We start from the raw sequence: 21,816 nt of genomic DNA on the forward strand, positions 1-21,816 counted from the left end.
AAACAGGAAGTAACAAATTACTTTGAAGTATTGGTGACTGATGGGTTTGAACAAAGAACTAATGAAAGTGCATATTTTATTAGCTTTTAAACGAAATGTTTGGGGTGCCAAGAAGATGTGACTCTCTCAGCACCTCACATGTGGCTCAAATTTCATTAAAAATCAGCATTTAAAAAAATTATTGGTACATTATACTTGTCCTAAAACCTATTTAGTTCCAGTAAGATATGACTGTGCTGAATGTAGCAATCGACTTTCTTTCTTTTGCTAACATTTTAATTGGAAGTGGTTCAATATTTCTTCCCCAAACATATGATTGTTACACATCTTAGCATTGCTGACACTTGAGCTCAGTCTAACCTGGTTCTTGGGTCTGTGCAGTCCCATTACTTTGGATCTGCTGGGCGTCAGAGAGGTCTGGTTTCGACCCTTGCCCAAAGGAGTCCCTGCTTCTGGCCCAGGCTTGACGGCGCTCATTGGCGATTGTGGCGGGCCCCACAGTGTGATCTGAGGATCAATCAAAGAAAAGTGAAGAGCCTGTCTGAATGCCACGATGTTGTCTGTCAGGTTTGGCAGCTAGTTAACCGAAAACAGAAGCCGTTTAAGTTTGCAGAGCCTCCGAGTTTGGATAAGCAATAACTGGTGTCGTTAAACAACAGAGATCTGACAAAGTGCGCAGACATCCATCTAATATGTACTGAACAACAATAAATGTGAAGATTTTTGTTAACCTGCACATCTGTTAAATATATAGCCAAGTATTTCAAGTACTTTCTAGTTCTTTGTTAACTTATTTCAGCAGTTTAAGTTTGGCAAAGTGGATAAACGTACCTGGAGCAGCGGTGGGTTGTCTGTCAAGAACGCCGACATCCATTTTGGTGTGTGTTGTTTTTGTCATTGAATCAGAGAACTGATGACTCTGCAGCAACATCTGCAACAGGTGGCATGGCTGTGGAAAATAAAAGTACGTGCTGGTTACTTTAGTAGAGCAAGAATACTAAAGAAGCACCAAGAAATCAACTGCTGCCCAGAATCAGGCAGTTTTCACCTCGACTGGACCAGTACATGTAATTTTTGAAAAAATAATCTTTTCTGATCAGTGAACCAACAATTAACAGGTCATGCTGACAACAACAACCTTACGGTCTTCATCCCTCAGATGTTATCAAGTAGAAATTAAGTAATCAATGACGTGTTGAAATGAATTCAGGAGAACCACAAAGCTGAAAGAAGTGAAAAGGAACCTCTATTTTCTACAGAAACATGTCTGCTCTTTACTCTGGCTGCAGGCAGCGTGACTTAGCAAAGGACTGAACTTAAACAGAGCCGTAGATTTCAGGAAGGCTAACCATCTTAAGATGCTCCGGTTTATTGTTTAGAGCTTTCATCTGCCAGGTAAGGAATGTTGTTGATTTGGAAATGCTGCCAGCCTTTCTGACATCTCGGCGTTAAAGGTCAACATTCGCCAGTTAATATAGTGACTAAGGTTCATGGTGATGCATGCAAACCCTGCTACATGCGTTGATTGAAAATATGAATGGATAAAAACAGCTCAAAATGTGCACTCCAAGTTATTTTTGTCTTTAAGATGAGACAAAATTGTTTCACATAGACTGCTTCTTCCTTTTCACACAGTGTGACGTCGCCTCTGCTCTAAACTCAGAATGGGCAAAACAAAGATTCACAAAAAGACAAGATCTGAACTCACTCAACTCTCTGATCAGTGCATTTTTAGAAACAATCACATTTAACAGCCTGTGTTAAAAATTTTGAACACAAATTCACACTCAATGACCCATTTTTAAGCTCGATAGTTGAAATGAATAAAAGAAAAATCTGACATCACAAGTATCAAATTACTGCAAGTCAACAAAATGAGCGAGACAGGAGGGAGAAAAATACAGATGCTTTGTGGGGAGATGTGGCTGAGAGGTGTCTTATTATTAATGACCCACCAGGAGATCGGCTGAGATTACAGACAGAACCACACGCAGCGGCAACAGCGAAACGCTCAGGCCGTCCTTTATTGGGCAACTCCACCAGCATCGAGCAGGACACCGCTTTAAGACCACCGGACATGTTTCCCATGTAATTTTATGACCTTGTTTAAAAATCCAGCATCTTCATAAACATAGCATGCGATTAATTTTGCTATCTGATGCTACGTTGACAGTCAAAACAGACAAGATCCCGGAGAGGTCAGGGCATCTTTGTGTTGAGATTTTGAAACCAAATGAGGATGCAAAGTCTCCCTATAGCTTCCAGCTGCATTTCTGTTTTACAAATAAAAAGTAATAAAATAGCTGGCAATCAAATTCCTACACAGTCACCTAAATAAAACAAGGAGACAATGCAAACGGCTCTCAATAATTCCCCCTAAATGTTATAACTAATTTATGTTTAGTTATAAACATAAATTAGTCACCTCCAGCCTCATGTCACCTCCAGCCAGACGAGGTGACATGAGGAAATAAAGTAGCTTTAAATACACCCAGCAAAAAATGTCTTACTTACTTAAAGTTAGTTATTAAAACACAATGACCTATGACGCTTGTGAATGAATCGTGGAAAATGTGTTGCAAGCAGCAACTACCGAAGATGGAGGCCAGAAAGAATGGAAAAAAGTTATTAACGACTCATTAACAGCTGTGCTTTGTATCAGCACCATGTGGAAAAACAAATACAGTATTCCACAGACACTGAAAAGTGCCAAAACTCAAATGCCAGTGGAGAAGCAATTCATTAGAAACTTTATTTTACAGGCAGCAGTTCACAAGAAATCTGATAGTTCACCTACAGCTCAGCAGCGCTTTGGAGGAAGTAAAGCCACGCCGAGAGATGGGAAAAGCACCTTCTGGAACGAATGAGCGTAACAACCACCGTTTAAAAACTTGGCATCATGTCGGGGCTCTTAAACTATGAGGATGTTGTGACCGACATCGTCAAAGGAAGAGTTTAGGTTAAAAAAAAACTTTTGAAAATGGAACTTCCTTGATTTGCATATCATTTGTCAACTTCACACACACACACTAAAGCGAAAGTAGGAGCCATTAAAACCATCATCAGCTATACTGGCCTTGCAGGGTGCAGGGGGGCCAATGCTCTAAAAATTGTTGGGTGAGAGTGGGGGACACTCTGCACAGATCACCAATCCATTGCCGAGCAATACAGAAACATGCAGAACAAACAGCATGTACACAAACACCTTCGGAGAATTTAGAGACCAGCTGACCCAGCAGTCATGCAGCACAGCAACACTGCAGCCAACTGCTTCAATGGGCTGCAACGCTTGCTTGCAGATCACCCTGAACACATAGCGGCCTTTGTGTAAACATAGTGGTTGCAGTATAATGCTGTCGCCATGTTTTATCTTTACCATGAACAGAGAAGCTGGTCAGAGTTGATGGAAGGATGGATAAAGTTGAAATAACGGTGCTTGGAGTAGAAGCTCCTCTTCCAGTAATACAACAACCATAAAAATCCATCCACAGCTACAACAAAAGGGTTTAGGTCAAAGCATAAATTCAGTTTTGAGAAGATTTTCCACAAGGCTCATTCATAAACAGTACAGAAAACTGCAATGTTCCCCAGGAAGGACATTACATAAAAACCACACAGGAAGGGATGATAATTAATGTGCCTCTTTTTTTAATTATATAATGAATCATTGTGCCAGAGATGTCTAATATTTCCATGCCATTTCTAGCTTACACAAGTTTTTGCAAAAAGGGTGTAGCTTAGGCTCATTTCTTTCTGCAGACACAATGCTTGGGAATGTTTGTGAACATCCACACATAAAAATCTGAATTCAAATTCAAAAACATTTTATTGGTCCCAAAGTGAAATTAAATATTGCTGCAAAGGATATGAATTCAATTTCTTTCTAAAATGAACCACAAGAGAAAAGGAAAAGGACATAAGGTGGAGCCTCAAGGCTCATCTTACTCCACAATAAGGTTTTATGAATGATCATTTCTGGAAATTACAAGCAATATATTTTGCTCGCAACAAAATGTATTGCTTGCGTAAACTGGAACATGAGGCTAATTCTAGGTTTTCATTTTGTAACTAAACCCTGTTTTTGACAGGCAACAACTACTGTGTTAAAATTTATAGGACACATTAGTTCTTACTTTGTAAGATTTATATTTGTTCAAAATGCAATTGTTATTGTATTTTCAACAATTAGCAACATTGTCAGTGCTCTGCAGCTTAGCCTTTTCACATCACAGAACAGAAAAAAGGAAATTATGTGTGAATGTTTTTCCAATGTCCTCATGTAACCCACCGGACATAAGACAGGAACTCAATCAGCCGCTGTCATTCCCCTTTCATGCCTCCCATGAAAGTGGAAGGGAAACGTGATGGAGAGAAAGAACGAAAGAAGAGAAAGGAGATGAAGATGGATAGAGCCAGAGGAGGGTGCAGCCAAATCTGAATGAGAACGTGTGAAACAGGAAGTAAGTGTTTAGAGAGAAGAACAGGACAACTTCCTGTCCGAGAGAAAGAGAGAGAGATGGTGAGGGATATGAGAGAGGGATGCATTTATTTTTAGAGCTCTGCTGAAAATGCAAAACAAACTAGATAAGAGGAAAACAACAACAGTCTGACAGGCTGCATGATGTAATCTGAGGAACCATGTTTAATAATAGTTTCATGGCCATTTGCATCCACATCAGCAGCTTTCACGCTAAAGATCTAAATTAAATGCATGTTGACTTCAAGATCACAAAGACGTAAAGCACAGGAACACTTAAAAACAACCCTGTTAAAACAACTAGGTGTTCTGCATGACAACTAAAAGTCAAGCATAGTGGTGAAATGGAGAGCAATCTCCTTCCTCACATTTTATTAAATTTAGACACAAGATAAAATTAAGAGATTAGCTAAGTCAATTTATCATTTTGCTGAGTAACACTGAAAGTCTGTAATCAATGAATTACTCAAGAAAACATATCTAAATATCAAAAGATTACAATTGCCTAAATTTAGCCAAACATATTTTTATACAGACAGCAAATTTACAAGACATTGTGTAAAGCCGCCTTTCCACTAAAACATATTTCTAATTGCTTGGTAAAGTACCAAACAACCTGCCTATAGATTTTCACAAAAGTTTTAAGTACAGTCAAAGGAAAAAAAAATAAAACTGAAATAAAATGTAATGTTTAACAACTGAAAGGGTTTATTTGAATTCATGTCTGGGATTAGAATAAGCACTCGCATGAATTTACTGGTGTAAATTTCCTGCACTAACGAATCCACACCCAAATCCTTGCAGAACCTGGTCACCAGTCCTGCAGCTTCTGAGAATTTCAGCTCGTTGGAACGATTTGGCTTCCAGGAAATTCGCATGAACTGAATAATTAGGCCCTCCTACAATATTTTTATTGTATCGAGGTTGACTGCTCCAAAACAATAACTTTTATTTCCTCTCTTTAACTGTGGTTTTGTTTTGCTTGTGTCTGAACATCTTGGTGCATGTCCCTCTATTCCCTGAAGATGATGTTCTTGCCGTAAACATTTCAAAACTGGATTTTCTAAAATGATTTTAGCAAGACATCCTCCTAGACATTTATAATAAATGTGGCACCATCACAGCCAGGCTCGTTATTCTTTAGCATCTTGTTTTGTTTTTTTGCAGAATTTCCCTTTTGTAAAGATAAATGACTACTCTGTGAAAAAATAATTAACCAAACCACAAATTAAAAACATTTAAAACAATCTAGGTTTTCTTTCAGCAAACGATTACCAACATATCCTTATGGCTGTAAATTTGAACATGGACACCCATTTCAATTGTGCAGTAGTAAATCTACGACATGTTGGGTCAACACTGATCCCTCCTGCTTGTGCTTATAATTCAGATTGAGCAAATATAGTTTTGTAGAAACTAAGCTCTCTAACAATGGCTTTGGTAGATTTCTAGCCTGATGGCAACTAAAACCTCAGAAATCTTCGTTTGCAGAGCAAAACTCATATTTTTGCTCCATTTCACTGGAAGAGCAGACTGATTTGGTTTCCCCTTCATAGTCATCTCTTTGGCAGTCGCCTGCCTCCCTTTTTATCTGTATTCGCTACCTACCCAGAAATGTTTTATAGTGTTGCATGCAAAACACAAAAGGAAACATCAAAACATGAATATCCAAGAACAGAATTTGTATTTCTGTTAAAGCAAAAACTACATAAAAAAAGCTTAAAAGGTGACTAACTTTCCAGAACAGCTCATTTCACAAAGCAGGTCTTGATGCTCAAATCTGATTTTTATGTATTTTTTGTTGAAATCTGATTTGTGTGAGCGTGTAGTTAATCATACCACAAACTAAATGCTGCCGTAATCAGACTTCTGTCTATATGAGACAAAAGTCTCAATAGACTTATTTATACTCCCAACTCCACTGTCAAACTTCCCTGTTCAGTCAATTTGCAGAGTACACCGAGTATTGTTCATCTTTGTTTGTCATTATATTAGTTTATTTTCACTTTGCCAAATTAATTATTGGGGAAGAATCAAATTGAATAATAATGCTGATCAATTTTAGTAATTGTTCAACAAGAAAAACTTGATTGTTTTTAATTATCCCATAGAAATCAGTCAGTGGATTGATATTTTGACACAGATGAGAATAAAGATTGGTTTAGCAAATATCTTACATAACAGTATTATTAATAACAGAGAGAGATAATAAATGATCATACATGTAGATTTGCTCCGAGGTGTTACTCATGAAAATATGAGACTGTTCTTAAGTAACTCTAAATCTGCGTGACACACTTGTTCAGTAAACTATTTGAAATGTGAGGATTTTCTGGCCATTCTCTGTTTTGGTTCACTGTAAACTGGGTGTCACTGTGAGAAGAGGATGGCCCCATTAATGGCACGAATATCCAGCCGAGATGTAAAGTCAGCCTGTCGTCTCTGACAGAAGCCAGGCTCGAGAGTTTAGCTCTGCCCAAATGTTATACCATCGATGGAGTCCAGCTCAATGTTACAGCAGAGGACCGGCGGACGCACAAAGACTTCTATATATATATATATATATATATATATATATATATATATATATTATATATATATATATATATATATATATATAGGCAACTGCAATGTTTTATGCTTTGACCTGTGCATCTGGGCCCTGTTTGTATGTTTACCTGTATGTTCTAAACTTTGAAAACTTAAAATAAAATTTAAAAAAAAAAATAAATAAAAGAATTGATGTCAACATTTATATTAATAAATATGGATGTAAAGTGACTGAAATTATTAACAGAAGTTCAAATGCAACTGCTTAACAATAAAAATTCATACTACACATGACTAATAACCCAGGTGGCAAATAAAAATGTTTTTCTATTTCATTCTAAGATCAGTGTCACAGTTTTTTTGTGTGTGTGTGTGTGTGTGTGTGTGTGTGTGTGTGTGTGTGTGTGTGTGTGTGTGTGTGTGTGTGTGTGTGTGTGTGTGTGTGTGTGTGTGTAGCGCAAGAAAAACACCAACTCAAAATGTGTAACTGCTTAACTCTTCTATCTTATCTCCAAAAACAATCTGATGGTGACAAACCAGTTCGGTTCTTCTAACCGAGAGACGCTCTAGATGCAACATTATTTATTTAGTCGATGGGGAGAACTGATGAAATGCACGCACGTTGCATTTACCGTCTTGTAAGCAAGAGGTTAAGATCGTCTTTCGGAGTCTGATTCAAAGCAAATATTTACTATTCCAATGACTTTGTTGATTTTTCAGGCATGCATAAGTACTGCCAGAACAATTGCTTTGGAAAAATCATTTCCAAATTAAACAAAATGACTATTTCTCGCAAATCAGCTGATTGAAAACATTTATGGTTGGATTTATTCATGTTAGCAAAAAAAAAAAAAAAAAAAAAAGACATTACACTAAATTATTTGACTTTAATCCATTTCTAAAATCCGTCATAGTTTAAATATTTAGTTTTCCATTTCTGAATATAGATTCTTCTTTTTTAAATTTGTATCGTTTTGTACATTATTAAAGCGTGAACAAATTTCATTTTGACGTAAAGTTTGAATGTGAATAAAGTCAGTGTTTCACTGTCAGCTACATTTATGTCCCTCAACATGTTGCATAAAAAGGTATGTCGTTTTCATCTTTTCTCACCGTCATGCAGACATTAGCAACTTTTCAGAGAAAATTACAGAACACATTTTCTAATTCAGGTCAGTCGTGACTTTGATTTTCCTTCAGTTATCTCAATTGTGCAAAACAAGTTGCTACTTTCAAGACAAGTTGGCTGAAATTTAATCACCTGCCTTGTAAACATATCTACTATAATTACAAACACCAGTTTTCTTGTTCAGGTCTGTTGATACTCTATTGCCTAAAAAAAATTTTCCCCAAAAATAATAAGCAGGAGTTTTAAATCCAGCTTTGAGAATCAGCAGACAAAATCCAAACACACTCAGAAGAGGCCCAATAATCAGCGAAAGAAAAATGGATCCATTTTGACAGTCAATTCATCACATCCAGACTTATCCTGCAGAAATAAGAGACTCCCAGACTATTTCTGCAGAAACAATAAACTATTTCTGGCTGCAGGTTTGGCATGCAACAAACTTAGGTATTTCTTTTAGCATTTGCATTTTGAACCTTTTTTTCAAATTCTATAATAAATCAATAAATGCATAAAGAAATGAACAGTTTCAAGCTGCTGTCACACTGTTTATCTCATATGAATATGATTTGAACGAGAAGCAAAAAGCCATATTTTGCCAAACATTAACTTTAGTCATGTATATGAGGTCTATGGATAGTTTGCTGTGTCTTTCTCATAAAGGCCAGTTATGTATGGAAATAAATGACAAAGATTTTCAGTGTTCAGATTAAAGTATTTTACACCGTAGCCTGTATTAAACTTTCTCTTTTTCCAAGCTCGACCAGCTTGGGCTGAAAGTTCAGACCTTACATCAAATATTTCACCAGTTGGCCAAATAGCTATTATAAATTAATCCTTACACAAGTTCAACGTCCCTATCACATCAACTACTAAAAGCTTTCAGCACACAGAGGTGAATAAACCTTCGCAAGTGCAGAAAGACTGTTTGATTAGTGTCTGAAATGAAGGAACATTGTAATCGAGGCGACATTTCATAGCAGTTGGATTTATGTACTCAGACATTTCAAGAACGCTTCGGTTTTTCACTGAGCTGAACATCCTGTGAGCATCAGCTGCATATCACTCACTGCTTCAGAAACGTGTATGCTTAGTGATCTGATAATAGCGTGGTGTTTATACTGACTTTCGGTTGTACTTTGAAAGTGAAAACAAAGCCCAATTCGTGTCGTATTTAAATAATTAGTAGAAATAAATTTAAATAGGGGCAGCGTCTCTTCTAAAAAGTCACAAGTATTTTAATTGTTATTTTTAATAACCATTAAACCTTTCACATCCAAAATCGACTATTAAAATTTACTTTAAATGTACAATGACATTTGGTTAAAATGCACTTCATCTATACATGATGAATAAAATTAAAATAGAAATGTTGAAAAAAGAAACGCAAACAGTACTGAGCTTACTTCTTCCCTATGTTTATCTCAGACAGTTTTACTGTTAGTCGATTCCCATAAATATTCCCTGTTCCAGCTGCTGTAACCTTCAGAAACGTTGCTAAACAAATACAGCGCCATCGATAAGCCATCATGTGAAAGCTGTCTCCAATACACAGACAATACAAATATAAGTTTAACAATCAGTCAGGTACAGATCAATTTTAGCAGTGGAAAAGGAAGTTACTTCAATAAAAAAAAATTTAAAAACCCAACCAGCATTACATCGCCACAACCGCAACTATGCACTGGGTCATTTCCTTAAGTTCTTTACTTTAAAGCAGGTATTTTGTCTGAGGTTTTCCATGGTCTGCTTTTTTCCTGTGTGGCAGCAACAGAAAAGTCGGACCAAATTTCCTTCACCCAGTTTGTGGATCACACAGCTGTGGCTATCAGGACACAAATAATCAAACAACCTCACTGTGATATTATGAGCAAAGTAATTGTAATGATTTTTTAAAAAAAGTTATTAGAACTACCTTCAAAACACACACACACAAAAAAGCTCCAATTGTCTTTAGAGATACTTCCTGCATGATAGGAAGTATCTCTACCATGTATTGTAACAACTTTGTGATTCAAAGAGCCTTCGGTCTAACAAAAGCTCCCAGCTGAAAAATCTACTTTAAAAAATATATATCATAAAATCAATAGTGCTGATACACCGAATAGCACATCTAGGAAGCTGACTAAGATGCAGTTTTAAACTCTGTTGATTTTATTGATCAACAGCGGAGCAACATGGACAAATCCGGTCATCTGACGGAAGCACATATTCACCATTCATTACTTTGCTGGCCAGGAATTGATTGAGAAACCGGTCTAAAGGTTCAATCATTTCTGTTTGTATAAAAAAAAAAAATTTTTTAATCCTACTCACACCTGTCATCACAGGTAAACGGAGGCAGCTCCTGAGGTGTGTCACCTATTATAGTCAGGAGAACATCTAAAAAGTCCTAGAGGTTGAATTGTGCAATTATGCTTTTTTCTTAGAGGTAAGATTTGGTTTATTATAAATAAACAAACCAAAGGATACATTTGGTTTTCTCTTAAACCCAACACAAAATTGCTGCCATGTCCATGACTTGTTTCTCGTTATTGCTGGTGAAAATCATGTGGACTCCAAACTGGATCCAGCACAGAAACAAAGACAATCTAGTTTGAGAGAGACCCGAGTAACATGCCACACAAAGCAGTTGGGTTTTGGGAACAGAAGAGTTGTAAGTTCTCTCCACCATGCTTAGGTGGAATAACAAAAGGAAACTACAAGCCAAGTTATCAATAAGTAATATCAAAACGGAGATGAAACAAGCTAATGTTAGCCTAGCTTTGCATACGGCCCAAGGTTCGAAAAAATTCTCAGTACAGTGAGACTGAGAATGTTGTGTAAGGGGTTGCATACCAAATCAAAAAACTCCTTTAAAAATACAGATGAGCAAACTTAAGAGGAGAAATGTATCGGAAATATTTGAGTTTATTAGACTATTTCTTCTTTTCATGGGGTATACTTAAAAATTAATGAATAGATGACAGTTTTGGGTTTGTTTTTTCTTTGGAACTTTACAGAAATAACAAAAGTCTGATTAAATTTGAGTTATATTTCAATTCAACTGTCAAATTAATTCAATCAATTACATTTTTAGACATACTAAAGTTCAGGAATGTGTTCACGTTTTAAGCCGTGAAAGGAAAATATGAAACTTTAAAAATTCACCAGCCTTTTCAGTTAGTAATCCACATTTGTGCAGTGAGAGCCTTTACACAAAATAAAGATGGAGCTCTGAGCTGAGCTCTTTCATTGTATACGGACAGCTGACTGAAAACGTAGAAATGTGGTAATTTCTTACGAGTGGTCAATAGAAAAATAAGTGTTTAATTCCATAGTTAAATCACCTGACAAGTAGAAAATACAATTCATTTGAACTACTTTTTCACGTTTTCTTTAAAAAAAAAAACTTTGACAACATTTCTCTGCAAAATATTAATTTTATATTTACATTAAATATCAATTTGTGGGTATTGCACAAATTTGTTAAATGCGTCAAATTAGCCTCTTCAAGCTGTGTGCATGTGTTGAAACTGTGCTGCGCAGCAGAGTTTGTACTGAAGAGGAAGAGTCCCATGTGTCAGCATGCATTCTGAGGTTGAGCCATCCAGCCTGTTGGTCAACAACCATCAGCACAGAAACACCACAAACAAAGTCTCTTCTGCAACGACCAATGTTTCTCCAGTTCACGTTTTCCCGACCTGCTCAGCCTCCGGGAATAGTAAGCAAACTTTCCCCCCCCTCAACTGTGTCAGCCCAACCTGCAGTTTCAGCTGCTCAAGCCCCGCTGCTCGAAGGACCCGCTGACAGCAGCCGCGGTTTAAAACTCTCTCCACGCAAAAACACGAACGCCCGGCGTGGAGCCGTGGAGACGAGCCTCCGGTTACTCACCGCCACGTTTCTCCGCAGTTCAACCGAGTCTCAGCCCAAACTGTCAAAAGCGTCCAAACTTTTCTAAAAAACACTCCAACATTCCTGCTTCCGCTTCCTGAAACCAGCTGCAGCAACAGAAGCAGCGGCAACATGCAGAGAGGAGGAGGAGGAGGAGAAGGAGGGAGAGAGGAGGCGTGTCCTTTGCGCGCTGAGGCGGGGAAACACTGACCCCTGCTGGATCACTGGCGCTGCTACAACATTAAGGTCCGCAAAGAGTGATTTTTAAAGGACCTTCGTGTTTGGTGTAAACGTTTTAAATTCACGATGTTTTCTTTAACTTAGCTATGTCTGAACGCTTATAATAATCTGCCACTTTTATAGTGGGTTCAAATGAAAGGCTGTCGTTAAAGGCATTCCAGATTTGTGTTTCTGTTGCAACGAGTCATCCAGAAAAACAAAAAAATCATTTCACTGTTTGACTACATTGAAGCATAATTTCTGTTCTGGTTCATTTTGAAGACCTGGGAGGATATACAACCACAAATAATCTACACAAAAGTGAACAAAAACAAACAAACAAAAAAACACTACGAATGGAGGACTGACATCAAGGTCTAAAATGAATAAATAAATAGTAGCAGAGGGATTTTAGAGGTTCCTGAGGAGCTGTTAATATATTGTGTGACAAAAACTTCACATGATTTCTATGCTGGATTTTTTTTTTTTTTTTTTTTTTTTTAGCGTTAGTCTGATTTCCCATACCTAAAATATTAACAGGTTGCTATTTTTTTGATATGTCAACGATGAATTACAAAAACACATTTTTCAGCCTGACTTTTGTGTCAATGGATCTTTGGAGCTGGTTTTATTTAGAGGCTCACCAAATAGGTGTTGGAAATATCATTACTTCCTGAAGCTCTGGTTAAAATCTGAGCAAAACTATCTCTACTGTGAGAAAAATATTTGTGTCAGTGGTTAATGTGGTTAAAAAAATATTTTTCAAATGCAGAAAAGGACAAGCAATCTGAGTTGTAACCAGTTAAATTGTGCTTTTGCTTATGAGAGACTTCACTGTAATACCTTTAACTCTATTTTGTTGTTGTTGTTGTTTGTGCAATGACAAAAATCCAAATCCAAAGGTACACATGCAAACAATTACAACATATAACTGATATATACAAAAAACAAAGTTTCAAATGGAATTATTTAAACCAATAGTACCTGCAGTACTTTTGGTTTACCGCTAGGTGGCAACCAAACGCTGCTGCTTCTGTTGATGAACAGTTCTGCAACATACAATTTCAGAGGTTTTAACATTGTTCTCATTGAATTGTACAGATACTGTAGCTGTTGAGGCCATAAGTGCTATCATAATTAAGAGGCACTGTGAAACACAACACAAACACAACATGCTTTCAGTAAAGCACGCTTTAATGCTTTATGGGGGACTTATACCCAAGAGTTTACCCAAAATTTCTTATTTTGGCGTCAGGTGTGACTGGATGCTCTACTGTGGGTGTTTTCCTTATGAATAGGGTGATCTGACCTTCTCCTCACACACACACACAAACGCACCACCAGTCACACAGCCAACAGTGTAGAGTAATAATTATTATTTAACACAGAGTGCTGAATGGTTTGTTCATTTCAGCTTTAAAGAAGCAGGAAAAAAACTACATTTCTTTAATTAATTTATTTTTTTGTTCATTTTACAGATAAGGTGATGCATTTAAGCCAAATAAAAACGCTCCTGGTTCTTTTTTATGACTGATATCAGCAATCTGCCTGATAGCACATGAAGTTGTACCTTGATAAATCCAAGCAGGCATTGATTTTAGGTTAACCATTAGCTGTCACCAGGTCCACATTGATGCACAGATACAAAAGTCCTCCAAAGCTGCCTGGCTACCACTCAGCAGCCACTCTGTCACCACTATAACAACCACTGCACTGCAAAGCAGCTTGCTCCAAAGTCCACATCCTTCTTTCTGGAGAGTGAGAGCAGATACAGCCCGCCTGATTTCCTAAAGGGGAGCAAGATAGTTAATGGTTGCCCTTTGTCGATAAACCCAGTCCTCTACACCTGCTGTGTCTTCATCAGTTCAGGTTTTAAGTCATTCACTGTAAACAGGCTGCATGATGATGACTAAATAAAAAGGATGATGATGACTAAATAAAAAGGATCCTAAAATCCTGTGAGGCTTGAAGTTTCTTTCTAAATAAAACCTAAAAATGGGAAGTAGTTTTTTACTTCCCAGAAACCATTGGTTCAAATGTTGTATGTTGCAGAAAAACAACAACACAATACTGTGTCAATCAGGAATCAACAGCAAGAACTGGAAAATAAAGAGTTTATTTTCATTAAAGTCAAAAGTCAGAGCTGAGAATGAAATTACAATTAATTTAACAGAGTTAAAAAATACTGCAAGCCTGAAAACTGAATTAATTCTGTTGACTATTAAAAGGACAAGGCAACTCAATGAAAATAACTTAAAACAAGTAGTAAAATAATATTATTAAGTGTAGATACTAAGAAAAAAAAAACCCTGGTACATCTATCACAAAGCCAAATCTCCATTTACAACCTGCTCAGCTGCTGCGGAAAGTCAGAAGAGTAGCCGTTTGAATCTCCCTTCAGCTGTAGTAACATCTCACATTCCTGTCTTGTTGGCAGGTTTACATCGGCTTTGATCTGGGATGAGAATAATCAACAACATCTCTTGTAACGCAGAAACAAAGTGAGAATTTGAAAAGCACTCGTCTGATTTGAATTGGTCAGCGTCCAGATGAACAGCAAGATCAACATGTTCATCATACACAAGTAACATTACTGTAAACACATGAGTATTACTTCCCCTCCTTCCCATAAGACATCTATGACCTAGATTACCAGCACTACCATGTCAGTCCTCATCACCAAGTACTCAAGTTGCCATTGTTAATGACAATGACTTTGTTGATAACAGTGACTATGAGGAGGATGCTGGCATCATCTTCAGGTATACTTGAGTCTGTTTGAGTTGACAGATGGTCAAGTTTCATCACAAAGAGAGAGAGAAAGAGAGAGAGAAAGACAGAGAGAGAGAGACTCGCGATTTAATGACGTAAGCACCATATGGCGCGTGCCGGGAGGGTGGAACCTCGATATGCTAATTACTCGCGGCCCCCCGCACGTGGGCTCGGGTGTGTGTGCGTGTCCGTGATGCTGAGTATAAAACCAGCGGCATCTCGCGCGCTCTTCAGAAAGCTCCCATCAGGTCACGCACAGTCACGCACGGACACAGACGGAGCGCGCGGGATGCCTGCGAACTGACGAGCACCGTTCATTAAACAACAGGTAGGCTTTTTGACGCACTTGTTATTTATGCCGTTGGCTCCGTCCTATGAATACAGCAGGACGGGTTGACGCTAAAATTAAAAGCGGGTCACCGGGGGCCTGAAGCGCCACATTTAAGTCATTAACAGGTTGCCTGGAAAACTTTGTCTCAATCAGAAAGAGTTAATCCAACCAGAAAGAGTAAAACAAAATCTACAATAATTACAGCTGATTTCTAAATAGAAAAATTGCATTGTGTCCAATTGAATTATCATTATTTTTCTCGTTGATAATTATTTATGCTCAACATTTTTTTAAGGCTTGCATAAAAAATAAAATGAAAATAAAAAAATCTACTGAAATATTCCAGTTAGATGATCTTTCTCGTATCCTGCTCTTCTTCTTTACTGTTCTTCTTAAATGACGGAGGTCGAGCGAAATGTTCATCTGTATCACACGACAAATGAACGGGACATGTCAGGAGCAGAAAAAAAGATTTTATTTCAAAAGCCAAAAAGATTATTATTATTATTATTATTATTATTATTATTATTATTATTATTATTATTATTATTATTATTATTATTATTATTATTATTATTATTATTATATGTAACACATATTGGCTTCATGTATTTAAATGCAAAATTACTCAAAACACGTTCAATTTTGAATGGAAGGTAATTTAAGTATTTTTTAAATTATTATTATTCATTTTTTTACTTATTTATTAACTATTTATCCACTCGTTCGTTCATTCGTTTGTTGAGTCGGTTCGTTAAATGCGGAGAAAAAAATGAGTTCTTTCTGAGTTCGGATTGTTCCGCTTTTTGTTTTTGCCTTCTTCCATCAATCAATCTATCTGTTGATTTGTTTGTTATTTCCTGAAACCGGTCTGGAGAGCAACTGCACGCTGCGGAATTAAAAGTCGCGCCGTCGTCCGGACTAAATTAGGAGCGTTTGAATTGGGTCAGCGTGTTGTTTCTACTTTTTCGTTAGAATCGCATTGATCCCAAAGCTGGATTAAAATGGAACGGAAATAAAGTTCAAAATGTTAAAAATAGCGCCTGTTGTAAATTTGGAACCAATTTTTTCCAAATCGGAAATAAAATTTTCCTATGAGGTGAATAAAAGCATCATGTACCTGACTGGTTTACAAAAAAAAAAAAAAAAAAACACACACACACACTTTCAATAATAATAATAATAATAATAATAATAATAATAATAATAATAATAATAATAATAATAATAATAATAATAACAACTTTTTGTTCGCAGAGCATCAGCATCATGACCAGGTCTGTGAGGGAGGAGCTCACGTCGGTGGAGTCGGACGAGCAGCGGGAGCTCTGCAGCCCTGCAGGCAGAGAGACGGAGAGGGCAGGAGCGGAAGCCGGGATGGAGGAGGAGGAGGAGGAGGAGGAGGACCGACTCCACCACCCGGAGGAGGACGAGGAGGAAGACGACGAGGAAGATGAGGAGGAAGAGGAGGACGGAGAGAACAAGCCCAAGAGGCGAGGGCCGAAGAAGAAAAAGATGACCAAGGCTCGCCTTCAGAGGTATGGTTTGTCCTCCATGGCATAAATAAGCGAGTGAAAGAGACTCCCTGAATGTAGAAAAAGTATTTATGACGCAGAAACTGAATGAGATGGCAGGAATTTAAAATCTAAATAAGGACCCCTCAGAATAGTACATGAAATCCGTGCAACATGTATTTCATGCAGATTTCCTTGAACTCTTAGTTCTACCAATGTAGAATGGTGTTTTCTATCATTGGTGCAAAGAGACTGAGGCTCAGAAGAAACTAATTTTTCGTCTTAATTAATAATGTAATTTTATAAAGTTTGTTCTAATATTTGTCCCCGTGTCACAAGGTGTGTGAAATGTGCTGTTTAAAAATTAAATTGTACTTCTATCATTCCCAGCATTATCTTTAGGCAAAGGGCTTAAAAAGGCCATATCAATGTGTCATAGTAACCCTGTTAAATTTCCTTCTCAAATTGATTTCTTTTGTTGTTGTCGTCTCACATGAGCTTTGTGTGAGTCAGTCTTTATGACTGCAATCCATTTCTATACATCTTTTCCTAAAAATCAACTTGTGAACATAAAAAAAAAAAAAGCGGTGGCATGGTAGTAAACGATAGTATGTCTAAACCAACATGTTGATCTTAACACTTGTCCAATTACAATTTAGAACTTTGTAAAGATGACATTTAGGACACGGCTGGTTGTTGCCCCAATCCTGCCCCAACAACACTCACATAATTCTTGCGACAAAGCCCATTTTGCAAAACACTTTTCATTGCATGACTTATGTTTTATAAAATAATTGCACTTAAAATGCTTTAAAATAATCATATTAGTATTATTGTTAAGCTATTCCGTCTCAAATACTTTAAATGATGATTGGCTTGTTTAGTATTTTAGGTTTTCTACAAACTTTAATGAAATTAAATATAAGTTATTCAAATATGAAAAAGGAAAGAAAACAAATCCTTTAAATTTTCTTACATTGTACGCAACACGTGGCCACTCCTTGTTTAGCAATTTGTTGATCAGCCTGAGTTATTAAATATATATTTCTCAATATATATTTAATAACTCTTCTTCTGTCTGTGCAGGTTTAAGATCCGTCGAATGAAGGCCAACGCCCGGGAGAGAAATCGCATGCACGGGTTGAACGACGCTTTGGAGAGCCTCCGAAAAGTCGTCCCCTGTTACTCCAAGACCCAGAAACTGTCCAAAATTGAGACCCTGCGCCTCGCCAAGAACTACATCTGGGCTCTCAGTGAGATCCTGCGGTCTGGCAAAGCCCCCGACCTAATGAGTTTCGTCCAGGCACTTTGCAAAGGTGAGAAGTTTAGCACTGTGAATCCTAAGCTATATTAGGACATACTTGATGAAATTATAGTGAAAAATTTCGATAATGTAAATCCCAAATTAACAATTTCATTTTCACACTTGCAAGCTCTTGTAGATGAGAAGACGTCAAAAGAGTCTGACAATATGATGTGGCCATTTTTTTGTTTATTATTTACTTGCTACTTAATGTGGCAATTAAGTAATAAGTGACCATATGTTCAGGATTACGAACATCTAACTACTATATTCTCAAAGATAGTTAAAAAGAAAAAGAACAGGTAACAGAGGGGGAGGCCTTCTTTGTAGCAGAGAACTCCTTTCTTTCTAAAGTCAAAATAAAAGTTTTAAACAAACAAGATTTATCTGAATCTGAGCACTCATCTTAAAATCAGGGACTCATAATGACAACTCAGACTAGCACCTCATGAAACAGGATTCACTTTAAAGGGACATGTCATGAGATCTTGTTTCACTCCAAATCATCGATCGTTACTGACCGTAAACCTGTGTTCTGTGTTCTCAGGTCTTTCTCAGCCGACCACCAACCTGGTGGCAGGCTGCCTGCAGCTGAACCCTCGGACCTTCCTCCCGGAGCAGACACCCGACATGCCCACGCACCTTCCCCCTGCCGGTGCCGCCGCGTATCCCGGACACTTCTCTTACCAGAGCCCTGGACTGACAGCCGGTTTGCCCAGCCCCCCCTACGGTACCATGGACCCTTCCCATATTTTCCACCAGGTCAAAGGTCAGCCATACGGTTCCTTGGAACCCTTCTTCGATGGAGTCCTGGTGTCCGACGGCCCGGCATTTGACCCACCTCTCAGCCCGCCCCTGAGCATCAATGGTAACTTCTCGTCTTTCAAGCACGAGCCCGTCGCTGGCTCCGACTACGACAAGAGCTTTTCCTTCAGCGTGCACTACGGAGGCGGAGGAGCCGGTGGCCATCCCTCCATCTATGGCAGCGGGGGGCCCAACCCACGGTGCGGTGAGCTCCAGGTGGAACAACTGATGGGGTTTGACGGACACTCACACCACGAACGGCTGATGAACGCCCAGTTAAACGCCATTTTTCATGACTCCTGAGGATGAAGGACCGTGAAACTGATGAAGACTGAGAGACCGTGCCATGAGAAGACCACTATCTTTTCATTGCTGTCTTGTTTTTCATCTTTCTGTCCTCATCAAGGTCTTTAACTTCTCTTTATGATGGCAGTTCAACAGTTGCCATAACCTTCTCTGTAGCGCTTCACCTGGCAGGAGTCGCTCTTCGAATGTCTTGTCAGTGTCCATATTATCATTTAAAAATAATCAACAATCAATGAGCAATAATCTGGAGAAAACTATGCAATTTTGTGAAAAATCTGGGCAATGCTCGGACGATGATTCCAAATGTTGAAAGAATAAAGACTTTTCTATATTTTTGGGGTCTGTGAGTGAGGCGTTGTTGGGCTGTTGTCGGGCTGAAGTGTTATCCTCGTTCATGTTGTTTTTAAGTTTTTGCTTTTTTTATGGTTTCTGTAGTGTTATGTTATCATTTCATGTGACTCTTGTTCATATTTTATAAGATAGATGTTTATAAAGGCCTTTTATTAAAAGGAATTTCACGTCATTCACCTGTTAAGACTCTATTTATCTGCAACAACCCCACAACATCACAAAATCACTACGGTTTAGACTATAAAACATAACACACTCTTTGCTAATCTCAATCCTTGTAAAATTCTTTGTAAGTCCTCTGAAAAGAGTTTGGATGAATTTCATGCTGACAGAAGTGAAAAGAATTTCCTAGCAGAGAATACCATGTCAACAACACTATCCCACTATGTGAAGGACAAAACAAGGATTGGTGTGTATGTGTGTGTGAAGGGCACAGATGTTCGTTCTGCAGGCGAGATTTTAATTTATGAAAATGATCTTGTTTATGCATGAAAGCCCCCCTCCATGCACACACACCAATGTCCTACTGCTTGATAGTGTGTCGGTGTGTGTAAGTCAACTGGGACAATATGGTGGCCATATCCCACCATTTACTCTCCTTGTTGAAGTGGAACGTTATTAAGCAAAAGACTGCCGAAAAAATTTTCTTTGTCAAGTGATGAAGAAATAATTATAGTGCAACCGTTATTTCAAAACCAAATAAAAACAAAATCAGATACAATCGTAAGTAAGGAAATCTGTGTTTTGTTTCGGTTAAGCTGAATATGTAGCTAAATATTGGGAGTTGAAAATGTGGTTTGCAGGCCAAGAAAAAAAAACAAAAAAAACAACAACTTGTAAAGCAGTATAAACCCCATTCAGTCTTGGAGACTGATATTGGATTAACCAGAGGCTACATTGAGAATTTGAGAAGATGCAAAGATCTGCCTCAACCTCACTGAACATTTTGAGAAGCAGCTCGGACCTCGCTGTTGCGCCAAATTCGAACACTCAACACTTTGACTGACCCGCCATACATGCTGGTTTGAGAAGATGGATCCCATCCTGCATCACTTGTCCAAGCTGGTCACCATCATGGTGTTTTTTTTCTAAACTAAAAGCCCAGGCAGGTGAATGAATAAATAGATGAATTCAATCACACAATAAAATGAAACACACCAATCAAGAATTAACAGCAGAATAAGCTATTTACAAACTTTAAGTAGAAAAACATTGGTTTTCCAATGATATAAGAAATAGTGGAAAGAAGCATTGTTACAATAAAGGCTTGCTTAGCTTCTCTTAGGCTCAGGAAAGACAAGGAAGCACAAAAGCTGTGAAAAGCTTCTTAAGTGGCATCTATAAAGTTCATTTCACCCTTATTTGAGCATCCTAAAAATATCATGCAACAGCAGCAGCAGCACTACGAGCATTACAGCTGCATTGTGAGCAGTCTTTGTGATTGGGGTTTTGTGTTTCAGTCTGTTGACTGATCATAACACTGATTAATGCAGATTTAAACTCAGCCATCTGCCAACAGCACACATGCTGAGTGAGTGTTTGAGCCGGAGCTCATAATATGGAATTAATACCACAATCCACCCCCCATCCTTTCTGATTGGCCGGCAGGTGTCTGTTAAATAACATCACAGGACACACATCACGACAACAATCCAGGTGTACCAAACTGCAGGATGCCCCAAGAGATGAAAAAAGTAATATACTTCGTCGGTGGATGTAAGTCGTTTAATAGCAACAAAAGCACAGGGCACTTGGCTAAAATCATGTATTAATTCATTTTTATTTACGTGACTTCCAGTCGGCGTTGTACAGAAATGTATTTTGAAGGTGTGACCTAGTTAGAAGGAAGATCCCATTTCCCAAAAATATCCCCACTGCTTCTCTGAAATTTTCATTATTTTCAAATCACAAACAATATTCACAATATAAATTGTTCCAGCAGCTACACTATACAAATTGCAATGAGTAATAATTTTTTTTGTGTGTTTTGGTAGTGAGGTGCAAAGATGTAAACATTTCTCATAGGGGGTTTTATACAGGCCGTGTGTCATGATTTACTATTGTTTCAGATGTGCTTTGACACCCAATGATTTAAAACACCTTTGGTTTAAATCACTCTTTGTAATCCAGGATGCTGGATTCTGCATAATCCCAGCTTTTTTTGATTGAATCTATCACAGTTAAATATAA

The 21,816-nt window shown here is 37.9% G+C and overlaps 2 protein-coding genes across 3 annotated transcripts in view; one reads left to right on the forward strand and one right to left on the reverse strand.

The window, feature by feature from the left end:
• The window catches only part of itprid2 (ITPR interacting domain containing 2), a 38,707-nt gene extending 26,569 nt beyond the window's left edge, over positions 1–12,138 (reverse strand). For both annotated transcript variants that reach the window (XM_055031856.1, XM_055031855.1), the window contains exons 1-3: positions 12,027–12,138; positions 832–949; positions 361–507 (exon numbers count right to left, since the gene is read on the reverse strand). In XM_055031856.1, the coding sequence (XP_054887831.1) occupies positions 361–507; positions 832–931 (247 nt within the window). In that variant the 5' untranslated portion in view covers positions 932–949; positions 12,027–12,138. The remainder of the gene's footprint in view (positions 1–360; positions 508–831; positions 950–12,026) is intronic.
• Positions 12,139–15,220: 3,082 nt separating this feature from the next.
• On the forward strand, positions 15,221–19,798 carry neurod1 (neuronal differentiation 1). Its single transcript, XM_055031840.1, has 4 exons — positions 15,221–15,345; positions 16,606–16,886; positions 17,949–18,178; positions 18,713–19,798. The coding sequence occupies exons 2-4, from the start codon at positions 16,618–16,620 to the stop codon at positions 19,270–19,272; spliced, it is 1,059 nt and encodes a 352-aa protein (XP_054887815.1). The 5' UTR covers positions 15,221–15,345; positions 16,606–16,617; the 3' UTR covers positions 19,273–19,798.
• Positions 19,799–21,816: the final 2,018 nt, after the last annotated feature.

This window comes from Poeciliopsis prolifica, unplaced genomic scaffold (genome assembly GCF_027474105.1).
Source record: "Poeciliopsis prolifica strain line A6 unplaced genomic scaffold, Auburn_PproV2 SCAFFOLD007, whole genome shotgun sequence".
NCBI lineage: Eukaryota > Metazoa > Chordata > Actinopteri > Cyprinodontiformes > Poeciliidae > Poeciliopsis > Poeciliopsis prolifica.